Raw genomic sequence first — 20,677 nt, 5'->3', positions numbered from 1 at the left:
CTGCCTGATTTCAATCTTTTGCTCTCCTCTTGTCTGTTCTCAGTGGAAAGGTAGCACTTGACCGTCCATCCCCAGGGCACGGTCCTTCAGACTGGACGACCCCTCGGCCCTCTCCCCGCTCGGCAAAACCTCCCAGCTCCTTGCTTGGCCCACACGTCCTCCTCTGCAGCCCGTCACCGCTCGGTCACGTTCAAGTGTGCATGGGAGCTGGTCTGGGGCTAGGATCGCAAGGGCCTGACCCCCAGGAAGACCCCAGGGAACAAGCGCACGGCTCCAAAGCCCCCTAGTATGAATACAGCACCTTGAGGAACAGCATAGACTCCTCCTCTTTCTGCATGGACCCCCATCCTATGCTCCCCCCACCCCTTGCCCAGCTGACAGTTAAACTTCTAAGATCAACCCAGGAAACAGTATCCGAACATATGTTCGTTCATTCACCCACCTGACAGGCATCTCTTGGGCTCCTACAATCTGCCAGGTAAATCAGCCCCAGAGCAGCTCCCAGACCCCCAGGGAAGGTGGTGATGCGGGCCGCCCCCTCACCACCATGTGACAGGTGTCCTGATGAAGGTGTGTACCAGGCGCAGCAGGCTCTGGCTCCGTGCGTCTATGGGCAGGAGAACTGGCCCGGGACGGGTTCTGTCTGGCCTGCGGGAAGAACCTGGAAGCAGATCACGGTCTCTGCAACAATTCCATCAAAAACCCCCAGGAGGCCAGCAGCCTTGGTCTGATCTAGGCACCAGCACAAGCCAGGAGGTAGAGCAGGAGATCAGCAGAGCCCGACAGAGAGACCTGTGGGAAATCTCAGCAATGGGTGTTGAGCCGTTACCAGGGCCAGGGCTCCGGAAAACTCTATGTGGAGATACCCAAGGGCCGGCAAACTACCCCAGAACACTGATGCGAGGCCTCGACCCAGGGGACAGACAAACAGAGATTGGGATGGGGAGATCCAGTCAATGTCCAAAGCCCCAAAAAACCTGGCTGGACCTTGGACCTGGCCTGGGCCCGCGGTGGAGCACTCGGGAAATAAGGGCAAATGCCCGGCTGTGTTCACTCGGTCCGAGCCGAGGGTGGGCGCGGTGGAGGAGGGGGTGGTCATGGTGTGCTGACGGGGTGAGTGAAGGGGGAGGTGGGAGATGGCCTTGGGAAGGTCCGGTTCAGTGCCCTGCCGAGGGGTAGGGCTCTAATCCCATAGGTCATGGGGGCAATATCCCTCCTAAATGTCACTTCCTCTGGGCCTTGGCTCTTGATCAAGAACTTTCCGAGGGATCCAAAGGGCTGCCCAAGATGATTCTATGCCCACACCAGGGCTGTCTGCTGCGGCAGCTCGTGGCTGAGCCCCGAAAATGTTTAGGGTGCCGGGAGGGCCTTGGGCATGTGTAGGAGGCTACCCCTCCTTCCCCCAGGCCTCGCCTCTGCTGGCGGCCACTGTGAGGGGGCCTCGGATGGAAGGCAGCGGGCTGCCCGGGGAGGGGGCTGGTGCCTGGAGGAGGCCGGAGCGCTGTGGACAGCCTTGTAATTTAATTATTCGACTGCAGAAAGGAGATCTCATCTACTGGGTGCTCATCCTTGTTAAGCTAATTGTCTGTCTCCTTCCCTCCCTTCTCCCCCCACGTGCCGGGGAGTCACTGTGGCCTAATTGAGTTATCATGAAGATAACGGCTGACGCTCCAGCCAGAGCTGAGAAAGGAGGGCCCCTCTCTCAGCGGCTCCAGCTCCAGACAGGCCCCACAGGGGCAGGATGTGGGTGGTGGGGCGGGCTGGGCCTCGGGCAGAGAGGAGGGGGGCTGTGTGGACGCCGCTCACCAGGACGAATGGCACACTGCTCACCTCACCAACGACAGGGCTCTCTTCCTGCTCCTCCCTGCCAGACAAGGGGAGCGCAGGGGTGAGAGAAAAGGGCCGGCGGGCTGGGCGTGGCTGGGGCTTCCTCGGAGAGGCACCCGGGCAGTGTAAGGGAGAGAGCCTGGACTCGGAGAGCGGACGGACCCGGTCCCAAGTCCCACGGTCGCCTCTTAGGAGCGGATGACCTAGGGCACATCACCTGTCCATTCTGAGCCTCAGTTTTCTCATCTGTAAATGAGATGGTTAAGCCCACCTCGCGTCACTGGCAGGAGGATTCGGGGAGAGATGAGCGCAAAGCAGACGAAACAGCCCCCGGTTAGGGCTTCCCCTCCGCCGTGCTGCACCTGACGACCGTGGCCAGGGCTGGGGTGGGGAGGAGGAGAGCAGCGACGGCACGCTGGGTTTAGACGGCGGCGGTGGGGCACGCGCAGGGGACACCCTCCGGGCCGGCCTTCCCCCACCCCCAACATCGGGGCACAACGCCCCCCTCGACCCCAGGCCTCCAGAGGGCTGGTGCATCCTTGGGATGAGAAAGTGACCCGGGGCCATCGCAGAGCAGCGGGGAAGTCAGGGTGAGAGCCGACCAGTGTCCACAGGCAGACTGGCGGCAACGGCACCAATTCTGGGACAAATCCAAGGATCAGGATGAGCGCAGCCTGGGTGGGCAAGGGGATGGGCACCAAGGGGCAGGGGCACCCCGAGAGGTTCTGCGTGGATAGAACAAGGCCCCCGTGGTCCCGGGAGCTCTCGTCATGGCCCCGGGGTCGGGAGGAATCGGGAGCGAGGGCAGAGCAGGGGGCCGGCCGGGCCGGGGCGAGGGGGGTGCTGACGGCAGACGCCCCCTTGCCTTCCCAGTGCCCCCCCTGATCCAGCCCTTCGAGTTCCCGCCTGCCTCCATCGGCCAGCTGCTCTACATCCCCTGCGTGGTGTCCTCGGGGGACATGCCCATCCGCATCACCTGGAGGAAGGACGGGCAGGTGATCATCTCGGGCTCGGGCGTCACCATCGAGAGCAAGGAGTTCATGAGCTCCCTGCAGATCTCCAGCGTCAGCCTCAAGCACAACGGCAACTACACGTGCATCGCCAGCAACGCGGCGGCCACCGTGAGCCGGGAGCGCCAGCTCATCGTGCGCGGTGAGCGGGGAGGGGGCGGCGGGGGGGCGGCCGGCTCTGACTGCCGCTGACGGGCTTTCTAGACTCGAGGTCTGAATCCGGGGGCCAGGGAACGTTGGCTCCACTGGGAAGCCTTAGGCGTCAAGGAGTTCAAGGCTCTTACTTTCCAGGCCAGGACACGGAGGCCCCGGGAAGGTTCGGCCCTTGTTCAGCTGGTCACTGACAGGGCAGAGCTGGGGACTGGGGACTCCCGGTGCTCGGCCAAAGCCCTCAGCATCTTGGGTTTCAGAGCCGCCCGCGGCCGGCTTGGTAGTGGTCCAGACGGAGCTGGCACAGGATGGAAGGTACCCAACGCCCTCGAAGACCTGCTGGAGACAGATGGTCTGTTTCTCCCCGACCCCTCTCTCCGCAGTGCCCCCCCGGTTTGTGGTGCAGCCCAACAACCAGGACGGCATCTATGGCAAAGCTGGCGTGCTCAACTGCTCAGTGGATGGCTACCCCCCGCCCAAGGTCATGTGGAAACACGCCAAAGGTGAGCCCCCGGGCAGCCAGCGTCTCCGAGCACGGCAGGGAGTGGGGAGAAGGGACCCGGGCCTGTCTCCTGCGCACAACTCCAGGCCGTGGTGGGGAGGGGTGGGGGCAGCTGGCTTCCGAGCTTTAATGGGACCCCAGGCTGGGCTTGCTCTGGGGATTGTCCTCAGCCTTCCCTTGGGGTCTGCAGGCCAGGACCAGCGACCATGCCGACTCCAAATTTCCTCCTTGGCCCCTGCCTGTCCCCAGCCACCCTGTTCTGGGATTGTGGTCCTTCTTGGAGCCCAGTCTCATCCCAGGGATACCTGTGGTATCTAAGTCCCATGCCAGCCTCTGGCTGTAGACCACGCCCTTCACTGAGGCTGGGGGAATGGGGAGGGGTTTCCACAAAGCCCCGCCTTGGAGGATGGCTGGCCTCTTCCCCGGGCCTGGCTACCCAAGGCCAGGCAACTGCCACGTGAGGCTCCATCTTCCTCTCCAAGCACATCCCCGAAGCCCAGGGCGAAGATGGGCTGAGGCCCCCAGCTCCATCTCCGTACCTGAGAGCCAGGGCAGGGCCAGACCTCTGTGAGGCACTTCCTGTCGCCCAGAGGAGTGCTTTGGGGGTGCTGCAAAGTAGCCCTGGGTCAGCCCAAGGGCATCCCTCGGGGCAGCCCAGCCCGACCTGGCTCGCTGGCTCGCTCGCCTGGGCACCGGCCCCTAACAGCCGCCTCCGTGCAGGGAGCGGGAGCCCGCAGCAGTACCACCCGGTGCCCCTCACCGGCCGCACCCAGATCCTGGCCAACAGCTCGCTGCTGATCCGCCACGTCCTGGAGGAGGACATGGGTTACTACCTGTGCCAGGCCAGCAACGGCGTGGGCACCGACATCAGCAAGTCCATGTTCCTCACCGTCAAGAGTGAGTCCTGCCCGTGCGGCCCTCCTGGCCCCCCACTCACCTGCCCCCGCCCGGCTGCCGCTGCTCCACCTGGGGGCGGGAGGCGGGGGCGGGGCTCCTGTCAGAGGTGCACTCGGGACCCTGGGGGGCACTCAGACCCCCGCTCACCCACAGCCGAGGCCCCTCCCTGAGCAGCCCGGCGCCCGGCCCTGTGGCCGCGGTGGGCAGTGGGTCAGCGGGGCGGTAGCTGGTGAGCAGTCAGGACAGGCTCCCGGTTTGCCGAACCCGAGTATCAGGTCCCGTTCCGTCCGCTCGGCTCTGTAGGTTGGCAGTTCCAGCAGCACCGTCGGACAGACGCTTAGTTCTGGTACTTTGCACACGCCTGCGGTATGTGGCGTGCCCGGGGCTTAGGGAGAAGAGCTCGTGCGCGGGGTGGGGAAAGGCCTGTGGGCAGAAACCCTTGGACGCCGCGTCCTGCCGCATGAGCCTCGTGGCCTTGGCCAAGTCGCCTCGCCCGTCTGGGCCCCAGCTTCTTCCCGGCGCCCAAGGTGTATTTCCACACTGCTTGAAGAACACGGGGACCGATCACAGAAAGGGGAAGGTACTTGGGGAAAGCCGCAGCGGCCACAAAACTCATCCCTCCGCACTCGGTGCATGGCTTCTGAATCCCGGGACCTACAGAGCTGGCCTCATGGGTCCCGGAAGCCCAGAACATTCCTGAATTCTGTGAAGTCTCACAGACATTCCCGCCAGGGGAGCCTGTCCCTTTCCACTCTTGGGGTCTGAATAATGGGCCCCAGGGACCCATTCAGACCATGTCAGAAGAACGGTGTCCGTCCGGCTCGGGGTCAGGACACAGCCGTGGGCCGTGAGGACGGTGATGGGAGTCTGTGCCTCACAGCAGGCCGAAGCCGGGCGTGAATCTGGGCGCCACGTTGTAATTATGGTGACCTTGACGCATTTGCCCGGCCTCACCGTGCCTCGTTTTCCTGGTACAGAAAACGGAAACCGGGCTAGTACCTTGACCCGTTAGGTCCGTGTCGAGGCGGAGCCCGACAGTGTGGCGGCGGCCCCCAGCCGGCGGTGGGGGCTGCCTGGCTCTGCCGTTCGTCCTCACAGCCCCCGCGAGGAGGGGTGGGAACGGCGGCCGTGTGGGGTCCCTCCGCCGAGAACCGGAGCTGCTTCATCGCTGGCCAGAGCCCGTGTGCGCTCGGCGCCAGGCGGGGAAGCCCGCGATCGATGCCCAGGGAGCTCCGGGCGCCGGGATCCCCGCCGGGGGAGCCGCTTCCCTCACACGATCAAAAAGCACTTTGTCCTTAATAAAAGCCGGCGATCAATCTACATCCCTCAGCCGGGGAGGACTTCGCTAATTCGCCTGCGTGAGGCGAGAGGAAGAGCGGCTCCTTCTGGAACCGTCCGTGGTGTTTGATCCTCTTCTCCTCGCTGTCAGCAGCAGAGATGAGCCCAACCCTTAGGCTTTATTTCCCCTTCTTTGCTCTTTGCTCTTTTTTTCCCCCTAAACGCGGGGATTCCGTCGGAGCAGCCTGGCTGCGGCTTTGAGGGACGTGGCAACGTGGGCAGGGGGTGGCGTGGCCGTCAGGAGGCTCGCTCACGTCAGGCTGCCCCTCGGGTCCCGGGGGGACCCTGACACGTCCCCTCCCCTCCCGGGGCTGCCGTCCACACCGCACAGCCCGGGAAGCAGCGATCTAACACCCAGAGGTACTCAGAGGAAGCACATTTTGTAAATCCAGCCTTGTGAGCATGTGCAACACAAAATCACGCACACGCACACACGGACATGCACACACGCATATGCACACACGTGCACGCACACACACACGCACGGACGCACGGGCACGCACACGCATGCACACACGGACATGCACACACGCACATGCACACACATGCACACAAACACACGGGCACGCACACACATGCACACATGGACACGCACACACGGGCACGCACACGCACGCACGGGCACACACACGCACACACATGCACACATGGACACACGCACACACGGGCACGCACACACGCACACACGGGCATGCACACACGCACACACACGCACATGCGCACACGGGCACGCACACACACATGCACACATGGACACGTGCACACACGCACACATGGGCATGCACACGCACACACGGGCATGCACACGCACACACGGGCCTGCTCCCTGATTTCAGCCGCCCTGTCACTTCCCTTTGCTTCCCTCCACAGTGAGGCTCGCGCACATGCCGCTCTCACATCTGCTGTCGCACCGACACCCCGGGTCACGTTGTCCCACTCGCTGCACCCCCTCCCCGACCCTCCGGGTCTCTCGGCACTTGTTCCCACAGCCTCTGCCCCGCCACCACCCTCAGCCACCAGGCTGCCTCCCAGCCGTGCCCTCCCATTCCCCCTCGCCCTCGTATGCTCCTTAGATGGCCTTTCCCGGATGCACATCCTGTGCCGCAGACACCCCCTTGTACCCCGTGCTCCCCGTGACCCGCCCCAGCCATGCCGGGGCCCCGGGGCTCCCTGAACGGCAGCAAGGCCAGGGCAGCTGAGGCCCGAGGGCGGTGGGCATGGACGGGCTGAGCGCGGCAGGGCCCCCGTCTGGGGCTGGAGGGTCTGTCCGCCCTTCCGTGGCAGCCTGACTCGGCCACACACCGTTCAGCAGCCGCACGATGTACCTGTGAAGCGCGACAGTGTTGGGGGGCCCTGGGGGAGGCACGGGTGCTCCCAGTTTTCTTGGGGAACTCCCCCCACGCTACCTGCTGCTGCGTGTACACAGCCATCCTGTTCCGGGTCACCGCCCCCAGCCGGTGCCCTCACACGCCCCCCGGGCTGCTCGGCCCCTTCCTCTCCATTCTCCCGGGGCCTCCTCCCATCTCCCGCTCTGGCTTCAGCTGAAAGGGCACAGGAAGCGGGGGGAGAACCTTCAGGAGCTGAGTGCACGGGTCACCAATGAGATCGCCAGAGGGCAAGCCATTCTTGGCCGCCCCGGGTCCTTCTCAGACGTGACACCACCCATGCTCCCCCCACCCACCTGCAGAGCCGGCCGCAGGGACCTGCCTCAGAGCCACTTCAAGGCCGCCCTCAAAGCCAGTTTCAAGGCCTGCCTCAGTGCCTCTAACACACTCAAGAAAACGTTGACCCAACATGGTTCCACCTTGTGAAACCTGGCGCTTTTTTTGAACTCTCAGAAGGCAAATTGACCTTAATCCCCACTTTAGGCAAATAGAAGAAAGCAAGTAAATAGATCAAAGGCACGTCCATCACCAACAGCACAAGTGTCACATTGGACATTTGTGTTTGGTTTCTGTTGGGAAGTGTCTACACCGTTGACCTCTACAGTTTCCAATGGGAAGTCAGCAGGTCTTCACTGAGCACTTCCTACACACGCCAATAAAACGTGGGGACTGAGAGCCTACACTTCAGAACCAGACAGACCTGGGTTCAGATCCCAGCTCTGGCGCCTGAAAGCCGTCAAGTCGTGGACGGTGATCTCTGTAAGCCCCAGTTTCTTTGTTTATTAAGTCTGAGATTATAATACTTTTTATTCATCAGAAGGGTTAACGTGAGGCGTGCGCTTACTGCGATCAATACGTGATGTGGCACAAAATACATATGCAATAATCAGTAGGAATGATGAGTTTTAGGTGCTGGAAACCTAGTGATGAGTGAGCCAGCGTTGCTGTTTTCGGTAATTTAGAATCCCGAGGAGGAAATAGACCCGTACCCCGAACGACTCTAGTGCACACCATGGTGGGGGCCTTCAAAGGCTAAGTCAGGGGTGGAGAAATCGGTTTTAACTTTGGGGTGAATGAGGGCGTGTTGAGAAGGCAATGGTCTCTATGTGGGGCTGGGAGGGCGTGAGCACTGAGGCGCGAGCGGACGGCGGTGGAGGTGGCCCAGCCCGGAGGAGAAAGCATCGCCAGGGCACGTGACAACAAAGTCCCCGAGTGTCCTCTGGAGAGCTGGGCACTTAGGTGTCTGCTAGAGGCTGGGAGGAGGAAGGACAGGGAACTGACATGCCAGGTGCCTGTGGTTTTCGGAAGCCAAGCATTTTCTTTCTCAGTAGCCAGCCGGAGTTCCGGGAGCCCAGGGGTCTGACGGGAGCCAATGCTTGCAGAATTGCCACCTACAGCCTTTCCTCGGGGCCTTGGGCTGCTAAGGGCGTGTTAGAGCGAGTAGGTGGTTTTCCAAGCCCTGGACCTCCTTGTTGGCCACCGACCAGGCCGACCCGACAGGCCCCCGGGGCACTGGTGTGAGCTCAGCCTGTGACGGCCTGAGCGTCCAGTTCAGCCTTGCCACCGTCACAGGCCAGAACGTAATAGTTTATGAAGCTCTTCCCATGCGTTGCCGGTGCGGTCAGCAGGCAATAGCTCCATCTTAAGGAAGGGAGAGCACTGGGTCACGGTCGCTGGCAGATATGGTCCCAGCTGGGACCAGAACTTGCCTCTGTGGACTCAGGGTTTGGTCGAAAGAGCCAAAGATCTGGAGGCAGAGGCCCAGATGCTGGTCCTGGCTCCGTGACTCCCCAGCCACATCCCTGAGAGCCAACCCTGACCTTCTCTGCGCCTCGGTTTTCTCATCTGTACTAGGAGCGGCCTGCACTGGCATCCAGTCTCTAACTGATCCCAAGTCCCCTTCAGCGCAGACGATTCTGGCAGGTGCATGTGGTCCTTCCAGGGCACCAGACCTCCTCCCAGAACCTGGTTGAAAATCAATGTAATTCACAGAAGAAAATACCACATCCAGCTACCTTTTATCTCCTTTTTAAAATGCAAAACAGAGAGAGAGAGAGAGAGAGAGAGAGAGAGAGAGAGAGAGAGAGAATGACCAAAAGCAGGAGGAGGAAACAGTCCCTGCTCCAAGGGGCACACAGAGGACAAGAATAAACCATCTTCAAAGGGAACGCTTCGTGGAGAGGCGGGTGCAAAGTCAGGCTGCTCAGTGTGCCGTGCAAGGGGCTGGTCGTGCTAGGACGTGGCCAGCACGTGGCACTGCTCCCCGGACTCCGAGGCCCTCGCATGCAGCAGGTGACCTGGTTAGACGGCTTCTCCTATATCCCCCAGACTCCCTCCGCCTTGCACAGGCTCTTTGTTTGGTCTGAGTTTTGATTTGTTTGTTTAGCAAAATGTCAGACCAATTAAAGCCAGAGCCGAGAGCCCCTCGCGAGCTCAGCCATGGGCAGGCGGGAGGCAGGGAACGGAGCCAGCGGGGCCGGAGGAGTGGCCAGACCCGTGCTGGGGAGGGAAGTCCCAGGCCTGGCTCGCGCTGACCGCTGGTGTAGCACAGAGGGCAAGAAGTCTGTGGGTCCAGCGACCCAAGATGGGCCTCGTTTCAAACTTGCCCGAAGGTAAGTCTTCCTCGTCGGGCAGGGCAGCACCTCCCGCAGACTGGTGACCTGGGCTCCTCTGCCCCAGCATGGCCCCCCCACACACACAGGGAAGGAGTCACAGGAAATGAATACCCAGAGCCCACACTCCCATTCTGGACCACCTTCCAGGAAATGCCCCGGGCTGGCTTCTAGGATCTTCCACAGTGTCTTCCTCGACCCGTCCTCCCAAGGCCCTGGCCCCCTGCCGGCAGCATCCCCCAGGCCTGAGGGAAGCCATCCAGGGCGTGCGGAAGGCACCAGGACGTGTGGCTCGGGATGCCCCCACGCATGCTTGAAGGGCCCTCTCCGCACACAGAAGAAACGGGCACGAGGACGCCCAGTGCCTGGCCCACGGTGTCCTCTGCGCTCCCGGCGGAAGGGCCTGGGTCCTCACCTGACTGGAGTCCCTTGCAGGCTGGGCCGGTCTTCCCTCCCCTGCGGGAGCACCTGCTTCTGGCACCAGCTCCGCAGAGGCCTCTGCCCACTCTGGCCTGCCTTGCTGGGGACAGCAGGCCAACTGACCCCAGTCCCGTCACACAGGGCCACAGGTCACCCTTTGGCCCTCCCCTCCGCCCTGCTGGCCCTCCCTGACTGGCTGAGGGGTGGGTAGGATGGCCTCTCTGCTAGTTCGGCACACAGTCAGGCGAGGAGGCCCGAAGGCAGAGTGGCGGGTAGCCGAGCAGGACTGCGCTCGGCAGCTCAGTCGCACTGGCCTGGGCCCGCCGCCGGCCCTGACACAGCCCGGGAGTTGGGGCGCGTCACCGACCCTGCTCACCCCAGCGGGGGTCACCGGTCAGCCTCACCGGGCCAGCCTAGGGCAGCGGAGGGACCCCACCCTGGTCTGTGGCAAGCTGAGGGCCTCTGCAAGCCTGGGGCTGGCCCCCCGTCTCTGGTAAAGGAGGGAGCGAGGGAGGGACGGGGTGAGGAGGAGGGAATGAGCCGCTGCGTGATTTCCATGGCAGTCGTCATCTGGCTGGCGCTCTGGCCTTATTGATGTCTGACTTCATAGCGTGAGAGTGGCACTTTGTCTCCGGCTCCCTCAAACAGGGGGGAGCGGAGAGGTCCCCGCCTGCGCTCCCCACCCCTCCACCCTCCCCAGGAGGTCTACAGCCAGGGCCCGCCCAGGCTCTCCCCTCCCTGGGCAGGACCCAGGGACGCCAACAGGGGTAGATGGCTTAGGGGACAGGGAGGCCCTGAGCAGAGAGGGGGCGTCGTGGTCTCTTATCTCAGAGTCCCCCCGTCACACCCGGGGGGACTTCGTCTCCCTGGACTCTGTTTGCTCCTCTGTTAAGAGAAATCACAACCCTCTCCCTTCCCTCAGCCCCTAAGGCATGAGCAGAGCTCAACAAAGGGGCCACATTCCGGGCTTTACAGAAAAAAACCAAGTCTGAATCAGAGAAGTACGGGAGATCTTACTGACCTCAAGAGGCCAGCTGTGTCACCGCCAGGCCTCCGAAGGGTCCTCTGCAGGGTAGAATGACAGTGTCTGTGTGGCGCAGCCCCTTCCCCGGCCCCCCGGGCCCTCGCCACCATGACCAGCGGGGCCCCTGACGAGCGCAGCAGGACCTTACTGAAGGGCCCGGAGGAGTGGCTGACTGTGCCCGTGTGCAGCCTCCACTCCCAAAGTGCAAGTGCTTGTACTGGGGACGTTTGTCCCCAGGTGCCGTGGGGCCCTGCCCCCCGTTAGAGGTTTTCGGCAGCGGTGGCAGGTGGTCAAGGGGACCGTGAGCACAGGAGGGCGTCCAGAGGGGTCTGGGGCTCTAAGGTGTCATTCAAGGCCTTCCTTACGTTCAGCTCCAGCAGATCTGATGGACAACAGAATAATGTGCGTCCTACATGCTAATCGAGGTGCAGCAAACACTGTGGACCCGAGGGAGCGGGGTTCTCGCCGGGGGGCTCAGCTGACAGGCCCGCAAAGAGCTGAAGTAGGGCCTCCAAACCCCACCTAGGTGAGGAGCCCGGATCTGCTCCCCCAGTTACGGTCACAGCCGCTGCGGGTGGTGGGAGCAGAGTCAAGTGTCAGATCAGCCAAGCAGTAAACATGAGCTTCCTGATTAAATCACCCCCCCTGCCCCTAAGGACTTACCGATTAGTGAGGGAGCTGGAAACAAGGCAAGATCACATGCAAGGGGTCTGGGGCTATGGGTGCAATGTTAGGTCCAGGAGAAACCCCTGTGGACAGCATGGTCACAGAGTTTCCTAGAGGAGCGGGACTTGAGGCTTAAAGAGGAAGCGGTGGAAGGAACAGCATGAGCAAAGGCACTGGGGTAGGAAGCCGTGCGGGAGGCGGTGAGGAGAAGCCCTGGTCCTGGGTGGCAGCCCGGCATCAGGGGGAGCGCTGTCTCGGAAACAGTGGCCCTGAAGTGTGGGCGTGATGCTGGGATCTCAAGCGGGGCAGCTAAGAGTCGTTACAAAGGAACAAGCCCGGCGTTGATGATGACCTGGACCAAGGAGGCGGGAGAGGCAGGGCCTGAAGCCGAGGAGAGAAGCGCCGTGGCGCCACCAGTAGATGAGGACGGGGGGCGGGGTCAAGGTGGGGTGGGGGGTGCTCTGAGGCAGCCGGGCTGGGCTGCTGGCCCAGATGCAGTGCCCGCGCCCCTCGGGCGACGCACGAGTCAGTGTGTGGCTGGCAGGTGTCCCGTCCTGGGCCAGAAAGGAGGAGACTGGGGGGCAGACCGGAGAATCCCCGCCCCTGCCCCTCCCCCAGCCCTGCCCCGTCCTCAGGGCCCCCAGCCCCGGAGCCCCGGGCTTCCGTCTGGCCTCTCAGGTCTACGGAGACTGGAGACGCGGCGAGTCAGGGAGGCTCACCGAGTGAGTGCCTAGCCCGGGGGCGGGGGCGGGTCGGCGTGTGGCCCGGACACCCCGTTGCACTGCTTCCCTACCGCCAGCCTGTGCGTGGTGGGTGTAACGGGAGCGGGCCCCCCACGGCGCAGGGCGAGGACAGCCACACGGCCCCGCCTCCGGAAGCCCCCCCTCCGCCCGCGCTCGGCATGAAGGTCTCTCTCCCGAGCTGGACCCCTGCGTTCGCTTCCTTGGACCAGACCTGTGTTCCCCGCAACTCGGGGGGCGGAAAATGCGGAGTCAGGATGTCGGCAGGGCGGCGCTGTCTCCGCGGGCTGTGGGGAGGGTCCCTCCGTGCCTCCTCGGGGGCTCCTGCGGCCCTCGAGTTGTGGGGGCAGCGCCCCGGCCTCCGCCCGCCCCCCACGGCCTCTCCCCGCGAGCCCTCACGCCTCTTTTCCTCTGCGCGTGTCTCTCCTGAGGACGCTCTCTTTGCCAGGGACATGGGCCCGTGGCAGTACCCGTGCCCAGTGACCTGTTCGATCCGAGCGTGCTTCCCGGGAGTCTGAGGCTCAAACGCCCTCCCTCCCAACATCCCACAACTGTCCTTGTCTAAGTGCAGCCGCCTCCCAGCCAGCGACTCCTGTGCGCCGGGCCCTGGAGCCGGCGGGGCCCAGCCTGGCTGGACGCGGCCTCGCCCCTTCCTCCGTCTCCCCGGCCACGGCTGCCTTCAGGCCGCCGTGGCTGAGCCGAGTCGGCCTCACGGAGCCGGAAGTACGTGCTGTCTGGCCCTGGACCGAGCCGCCCGCTGGCTCCTGGAGCAGGGCGCTCGCGGCGACAACCTAGAAGGGCTTGCCCAGTGACTAGAGAAGGCGTCACCTCCTCCGGCTTCGGAAAACGTCCTGATGTTCAGGGTAACCTCAGAGCTGAGTGTTCTCTCATCTCTGGAATGGGAATAAAAATGCCTCCCGCCGTCTAGGGTGGTGGGGAAAGAGGGAGAAGTTAATGAGGTACCTCACCAATCAAGAGCCGAGGCGCGTTACTCGTGTTAGCCATTCTTATTATGAGCTCTCATTTCCCCAGCACTCCGGGGAGAGACCAGAGACCGGGGAGAAGCGGGTCCCCACTCCGACGCGACATGACTCCCCAAGTCCGCTCTTACGCTCCGGGGCAAGCGGCCCAAGAACTGACTGACCCCATTTCCGAGGTGGAGAAAGCGAGGCCCGGCGGGTCTCCACTGAGACCAGCCTGGAGCGGAAGCATGTCTGCAGTCCAGGCCTCACAGGCCCCGTCCTTGCGGACCCTCAGCCCAGCCTTCACACACAGGCCGCACGCGCCCGGGCGCTGGCCAACTAGGGTCCCGCGGGCGTGTCCCCGCACCCCTCAGAGCGAGGCTGGCTGCATCATGCGATCTGAATTCATCTCATGCTTCAGGGGGAGCCTGGCTAATCAGGGGCGACACGGGGCCCCAGTGGGCGCAATCAGATTAACAACGCCCGCGCCCTGGCTCTTCGAGAAGGGAGCAAACGAAGCGGGCACCAGAAGGCGCCCCCTCCCCGCCAGCTCCTCCCTGGGGAAGCGGCCGCCTGGCTGAGCTCACAGAGCCCGGCCCACCGCCCGGTGCCAACAATGCCCCTTTGTGCTCTTATCTCTCAGCGCCAAACCGGGCTCCCTTCTCCTGTTCTTGTCACCACCTTGTTAACAAGGAGCAGACACAAGCCTGGGGGGAGGCAGGGGAGGGGGCCGCTCACCTCAAATGGGTGCGTGTAATCCTTCCAGAAGCAAAAGATGACAGCTGCTGAGCCGAGGGCTCCCTTCTCTGACAAGCGGTTTACATGGCTCTCGAGAGCCTTCTGGGGGCCGGGGTGGGCGGCGCGTCGCTGTCCCCTGGAAAACCCTCTCCCAGAGGGCAAAGAGGGGGACGTCCCCCACTAGGGAGAAGCTCTGTGCAAATCCTAGAGGCGTCAGCTAGACTCCAGAAGGACTTCCTGGGAAAGTAAAGCTGCCTTGGAGACCGTGAAGAAGAGCGTGACTTCGCTGTCGTTTCTCTGGTCCTGGGTGTCCTCCCGCGACAGAGGAGGGACCAGAGCCGGTCTTCTCACGGGGAAGGTGGAAGATGAGGGCCGCCCAGCCCTGCGGTTCCTCCCCAAGCCAGCTGTGGGCGCCCCCCGAGCCCCCGTGTACTGACTGAGTCAGCGCCTCTGAGCACGGGGACCGTGCCCTAAGAACCATTTTGGAGGTTTCCAGGTAATTCGTATGTGTAGCCGGGTCCGAGGGCTCCTGAACCCTCTCCGCCAGCCTCCCTCCTAGGAGACAGAGCAGCCCAGCCCCTGGTCTCCTGGTGCCCATCTTCTTCCCCCCAAGCGTAAAGGCATTTCTCTTCAAAGAGGCTGGGCTCTTTGCCCCCACCCCAGCGCTGGTGACCAGCCGCCTGTCTGCTGCCCTTCTCTGGCCGTCGTGGGTAAAGCCGCAGCGGCGAGCATCCTGCTCTGCCACTCAGTAGCCGTGTCACCTTGGGCAGCTTCCTTCTCTGAGCCTCAGTTTCCCTATTTGAAAAGTGGGGACCAAAATCAGGCAGCTGTGAGGATGGCGTGAGTCTGTGCAGCGACGGCGCGGCCCTGGGAGCGTGAGACACGTGAGGACCGCACCCGCCCAGGGACGGGACAGGGGGCGCCGCTGTCACACGTCACCGGCCTCGCCCGACAGCCGGGGGCATTCTCGGTCTCTCTTCCACCTTCTCCCTCCCACACACACTGTCCCCTCCTCTGGGTATTCGTAAGGGACTCTTCCCTCCCTGGTGACTTGGGGACTTGTCAGAAACACCAGCTGAGCTCCACCACCGGGCGGAGGGAGGGAGGGACACAGAGGACGCCTGACTCGCCGCCGGCCCCGCCTGGCCCCCCGGCCCCCCAGCCCCCCGGCCCCGCTGGCTCAGCCCCGCTCCTGGCCCAGGCTCCCCTGGGATTCGTCAGCATGCCATCACCCCCACTCAGCTCCCCACTCCTGAGATAAAGCCCAGGGTGGGAGAAAAATCGAGCAGGCAGAAGAAGGCTGGACTGGAACCAAAGGAAAGGGAGCTGATGAATTGTCAGGGGACTTGGGGCTTGGCCTCCTTCCTGCCACTCAGCAGCCGTGTGACTGGAGACAAATCCCTTAATGTTTCTGAGCCTCCACGTCCTCACTGGTAACCTAGGGACCACCTCCCAGCCCCCTCCTCAACAAGAATCAAGCTCCTTACAAAGGATGCTCAAGGTCCAGGAACTTTCCCCCGCCTGGGAAGGAGGGCCCCGGGGTCGGGGGCAGGGGGCAGCTGGGGGAGCAAGGGGGGGGCCCCAGAACTCCGTCTCCAAGCCTGGGGTCGGTGGGAAGGCCTGTGGACGCTGGGGATGAGCCAGGAAGCAGAGCTGTCTCACGGTGCTATAAAAAATCTATCAGCCTCTCACATCAAATTAAAATGTAAATAGCAGCTGGTCCGGGCAGGACCCGGGGGTGGCAGGGGCCCGGCCCGCGAGTAATTTCACAGACGGGAACCGGTTACATCGGATTCTGACAACTGTCTTGTTTCTGAAATTGATTTCCTCTCCCCTCGGCTTGCTGCCCCAGGAGGGTCCCAGGCGAGGGGAGGGGGGACCCCGCTCAGCCTGGCGCCTTTCTCCTCCCGTGACGCCTGCCAAGAAGGCCCCAGCGGAACCAGGAGGAGAAAATCTGAAATGTTGGCGTGGCTGGAAGGCGGTGGCCTGGGCACCGCAGGCCTGGCAAGGCTCCTCCCCGCCCTGGAGAGAGCGTCACTGTGGACCCCAGCAGGGGGGGCCCGGGGCACCGGCAGGGACAGGAGAGGAGCCCACAGGTGCGCCGAGGGCTGCACAGAGACACTTCCGCCCTGGGGAGTCACAGCCAGAGACCAGGACACCAGGACACTGCAGTCTAAGACACGCAGCGTGCCAGGGACGCCCTGTGCCCGTAGGAGGGACATGCACAGTGACATGGGGCGTCAGGGCAGGGAGGCCCTCTGTGGCCTGCCCCGGAGCTGCTCTGGTTTGGCCATGCATAGTGCCAGGCACCGGACCGGGCGCTGGGGCTGTAAAGCTTTGGACCAAAACTGGCTCCATTCTCGCAGGACCTCAGGGAAATGCCTGCCCGGTCCCTCTCCGCTAAAGGGGCTCTGTTGGAGGGAGCTGTGTGTTAGAGACGCTGGCCTACGTGGGGCTCCCTGATGCCTCTCCACCCACGTCCCCAGAGAGTCCCCCCTGCACCCCTCTTTGCAAAAAGAAATTCGGTTTTCCTGGCTGTTAATTGAATTACACTGCAGGAAAGCAGAGAAAATGTATCTCATTAAAGCCTCCTGTGTCCTATTGGCGCATCATGTGGCCTATGTGGCTGCTATTAGCATTTGTCACACAGGACTCAGCCCTGCGCCTACAGTCCCTTCTTCTCGTCCCCCGCTGTGCCTCTAAAGCTGCCGTCCCTGAGGCCTGCCCGGGAGTGGCGGGGGGGGGGGGGCGCTGCTCCCCACAGAGGAACCCCAGCTCTTCCGTGCCAGCCACGTCCCGCTTTCCCGGGCCCGATACCGTGTGCAAGCACGGCAGACAGACTGCAGGCGGTGGCCGTCCCTGCACCCACAGTTGCCCGCTCCGCCGTGGGCATCCACCCGGGGAGGCCGTGGGGCTTGGTGAGGAAACACATCGGGACCAGGCTTTGGAGCCGGGAACGTGGACAAGACCTGCCTCACATGAGTTAGTTCAGTTAAACTTGTAGAGCGCTGCCGCCCCGGGGAGAGGGTACGCTCCCAGGGAGAGTGCGTGCGCGCGCACGTGTGTGTGCGTGTGCGCGCACGCATGCGGAGGGTGGGTGCGCTCCTGTAATGCAGGGCTGCGGGGAGATGGGCCTCAGACACCGCACCAGGGTACCGACAGCCACGTGATGTTATGTGTACCGACACCAGGCGGGAGTCCATGGCAAGGATGTCACAGCACAGACGCCGTGGGTGACTGTGTGGGTGACTTTGGGCTGCGTTCCCGTCACCGTGTGCGCGCGTGCCGTATCTCTGCTCCTGTAGGCAGGTGACTGAACATGACCGTCTCTCTAGAGAACCCCGGGGCGGGGGGCCTGCCTTCCATGCAGAAAGCCCTGTGGGGCACAGAGCCGTGGGGCTTCAGGTCCAGTCGTGTTAGTGACTGTGAGTCAGTGGAGCCGGGAGACCTTGGGATCCAGAGCAGGAGGCAAGAGGGAGGCGGAGGGAAGAGGGGAGAGCAGGTGGCCGGGCACCTGCTGCCCTGCACCTCCCTCTACAGGGGGCGGCCCCTGAAGTCCCTCCGTCCAGCAGCCGCGAAGGGCTGAGGCCCCCAGTCTGTGGGCACAGGAGGGCACTGTGGCCCGTGGAGGCCGGGGAAGGGGTGCAGTGGACGAGTCGTCTGATCTGGTGCCGGCAGGAAGACGGTGCAGGGCAGAGGAGAGAGGAGCAGGCCTTGTGATTCCGGCCGGGATGGAGGGCCACAGACTCTGGCGCGCAGAGAGGAGTGTGGTGGGTCATACACCTGCCTCCCGGGCCAGTGAGCTGGGTCCCCAGACCGTCTGCCCCTCCCTCCCGAGACCCAGGCCCTCCAAGGGCAAGGGCCTCCCGTCCTGCAAGGCTCCCCTCCGCTTTGCCCAGGGTGGCCTGCTTCTGGTGCAGTAGGCAGTCCAACACTTTCCCTCAAAGCAGACACTACCAGAAAATTCTGTCTTAGGCCAAACAGGAAGTCTGTCCTTCCCCGTGAACAAGAACCGTCACGCCTCGTTCCCATCCCCCTCCCTGCAAGTTACAGGTCCCGAGTTTGGGGCCACTCCAGATCTCACGGTTTGCAGTGGGCACACCTTCCTGGCCCCCCTGGAGCTCATTTGTGTCCCCCGTCGAGCGGAGTGTCCAGCATGAGTCTTCGTGTTTCATGAGTCCAGGGCTGGCGTGTGCGGCTGAAGATCTGGGGCGTCTCTCTCCCGGGCCGTGTGGCCATCAGCCTTGGCGTCACAGCCCCGTGTGGCGGCCCTCCGGAGGCACTGCTGCTTCTGGCAGGGTGACTGTGAGCGAGTCACATCCCCGCTCGGCCTCAGTTTCTTCGTTCGTAGGACGAAGGGTCTGGGTCCCTCGACAGGAACAAAATCAAGTCGCACGTGTAATTAGAAGTCTTCTCATGGTCCCACATTCAAAAACGAAAAAGAAACAACTGCAATTCGGTGTAAGAGTATGTAGTTGACTCGAACAGTGCAGGGGGGAAGGGTGCCCATCCCCCACAGCAGCCAAAATCCCGAATATAACTTCTGGCCCCCCCAGAACTTGCCCACTAATCACCTACCGTGACCAGAGCCTTACCAGTAAGGGAAACAATCCGTTAACACATACTTTATATGTCATGTGTCCTGCGGACGGTGTCCTTCACGATAAAGTCACCTAGAGAAGAGAAAGTGTTAGTAGGAAAATCATAAGGGAGAGGGAATACATTTAGTGCGGGCTGTGCTTATTTTTTGACATCTCCCGTAAGCGGATCCGTGCAGTTCAAACCTGTGTTGTTCAAGAGTCAACTGGATTTTATGTAACTCAGTGTCTCTGAATTATAAACACGTAACCAGTATAACGTTCTCAGTGATACATTTTACATTATTTTATTTCTTCCTGTTTTTGAAGCCCAGGGCGTGTGGGCCACTCACAGCATATCTGTTTGTGGGAGCCACATTCCAAGCGCCCAGGAGCCACGTGTGGCCAGTAACGTTTTGTGGGGTCTGCACGTCTGGGGCCCTGGGATTCTGTGGACCAGCCTGGCGGATGGTCGTCTTGAGACAGGAGAGGGCGGGAGAGCCCTGGGATGGGAATGGCCCCCAGGTTCCTCCAGCGGCTGCTCTGTGGCAGGCCCTCGTGTACGTGGACTAATTCCCTCCCCCCCATAACCACTCTGCAGGGCGGTGGCCTGTCTTCATGCCACAGGTGATGGACCTCAGGTTGACTGTACTGTATTACAGGCTACGTGCTCGGTGAGGACACAGTGGAACCCACGCCCCCCGGCCCCCAGTCCCTTCAAGCTGGGGGTGGGGGAGCCACAGAAGAGCCTCCCCTTCTTAGATGGGCTCCTCTGAACACTCTCTGAGCTTTGAGGCTGTGAGAAGAGCTTTGGGTCGTGCTGCGTGATACTCACTACAATAACCGTCGTGAAAGGAACCACCCCGGCCCCAGGTGTGGGTGTTACTCAGGGCTGTCGGACCAAGTGGGCTCTGAGACCTGTCTGGGATCTCCAGAGGCCCTCTCGTCTCTAGTTGCCCCCATGTCTGTCTCTTTAAACAAACGTCATTGGGAAGACTCCCTCAGGTGCAACTGGCATGTATGGATGCACAGGTTGTGCACTGCTCAAAAGTGCATAGCCTAAAGGGGCAAATGGAATCTAAAACCTAGGTCTCTTTCCTCTGGCCAGACTATGGTTCTTGGCACCAGGTTGCATCCAGCCAGAGGGGTGCCTTTATAATCCACACACACGCCCTGGACAGGCTGGGGCAGCCCAGCCGCAGAACAGAACAGGGATGTGCTGCAGTTTTCTCGCTCTGGTGCAGAGCCTTGAAGTCGTCCTGCCAGAGAAAGACTCTTCCTTCCACCCCAACCCACTCCCGACTTCCTCAAACCTCTGACCTCTGCTGAGGCTCTGTCCTGCCCCCTCTCCCCATATGCACGTGCACTTGCACACGCTCATTCACTCACTCACACACGCACGCACACACACTCCCCTTGCATGGACGTCCCCCAGCTCCTCTGTGGCTTCAGCAACATCTCAGAAGGTCCTCTCTTCTTCCCCAGGAAGACCTCAGGGCTTGGCCTACTCAGGGGGCCCTGCCTCTGGCTATTCGCTGTGGGGAAGGCAGAGATAGCCCATGCGCCCCTGCGCCCACACCCCTGCATTTCAATCCTTCAGGAAAAAAAATGGAGGCATCTGCAATGCAAGGCCCGACTTGTTGATGTAAAACCTCACTCTATATTCTACCCAGGTTTATACGAGTGAATTATGCAAATCTTTGATGGAAAATATTCCTCCACACATCCTTGAGAGTGTAAAACCTTAGTCAATAATTCATACTCGATGTCTCTGACTGCGGGCTTTTTCTTCATTATAACTTGCACCTCGTTATTTTTTTTTGCGTTTT

The 20,677-nt window shown here is 62.2% G+C and overlaps 1 protein-coding gene across 1 annotated transcript in view; it reads left to right on the top strand.

The window, feature by feature from the left end:
• DSCAML1 (DS cell adhesion molecule like 1) overlaps positions 1-20,677 on the top strand; it is a 305,212-nt gene that overhangs the window by 232,014 nt on the left and 52,521 nt on the right. Inside the window, exons 11-13 of the mRNA XM_029915701.1 lie at positions 2,701-2,979; positions 3,371-3,490; positions 4,210-4,386. Of these exons, the coding sequence (XP_029771561.1) occupies positions 2,701-2,979; positions 3,371-3,490; positions 4,210-4,386 (576 nt within the window). The remainder of the gene's footprint in view (positions 1-2,700; positions 2,980-3,370; positions 3,491-4,209; positions 4,387-20,677) is intronic.

The sequence above is a fragment of the Suricata suricatta genome, chromosome 11 (assembly GCF_006229205.1).
Source record: "Suricata suricatta isolate VVHF042 chromosome 11, meerkat_22Aug2017_6uvM2_HiC, whole genome shotgun sequence".
Classification (NCBI taxonomy): domain Eukaryota; kingdom Metazoa; phylum Chordata; class Mammalia; order Carnivora; family Herpestidae; genus Suricata; species Suricata suricatta.
Note: the sequence above shows the minus strand (reverse complement) of the source record. Positions and strands in the feature narration are given on the sequence as shown.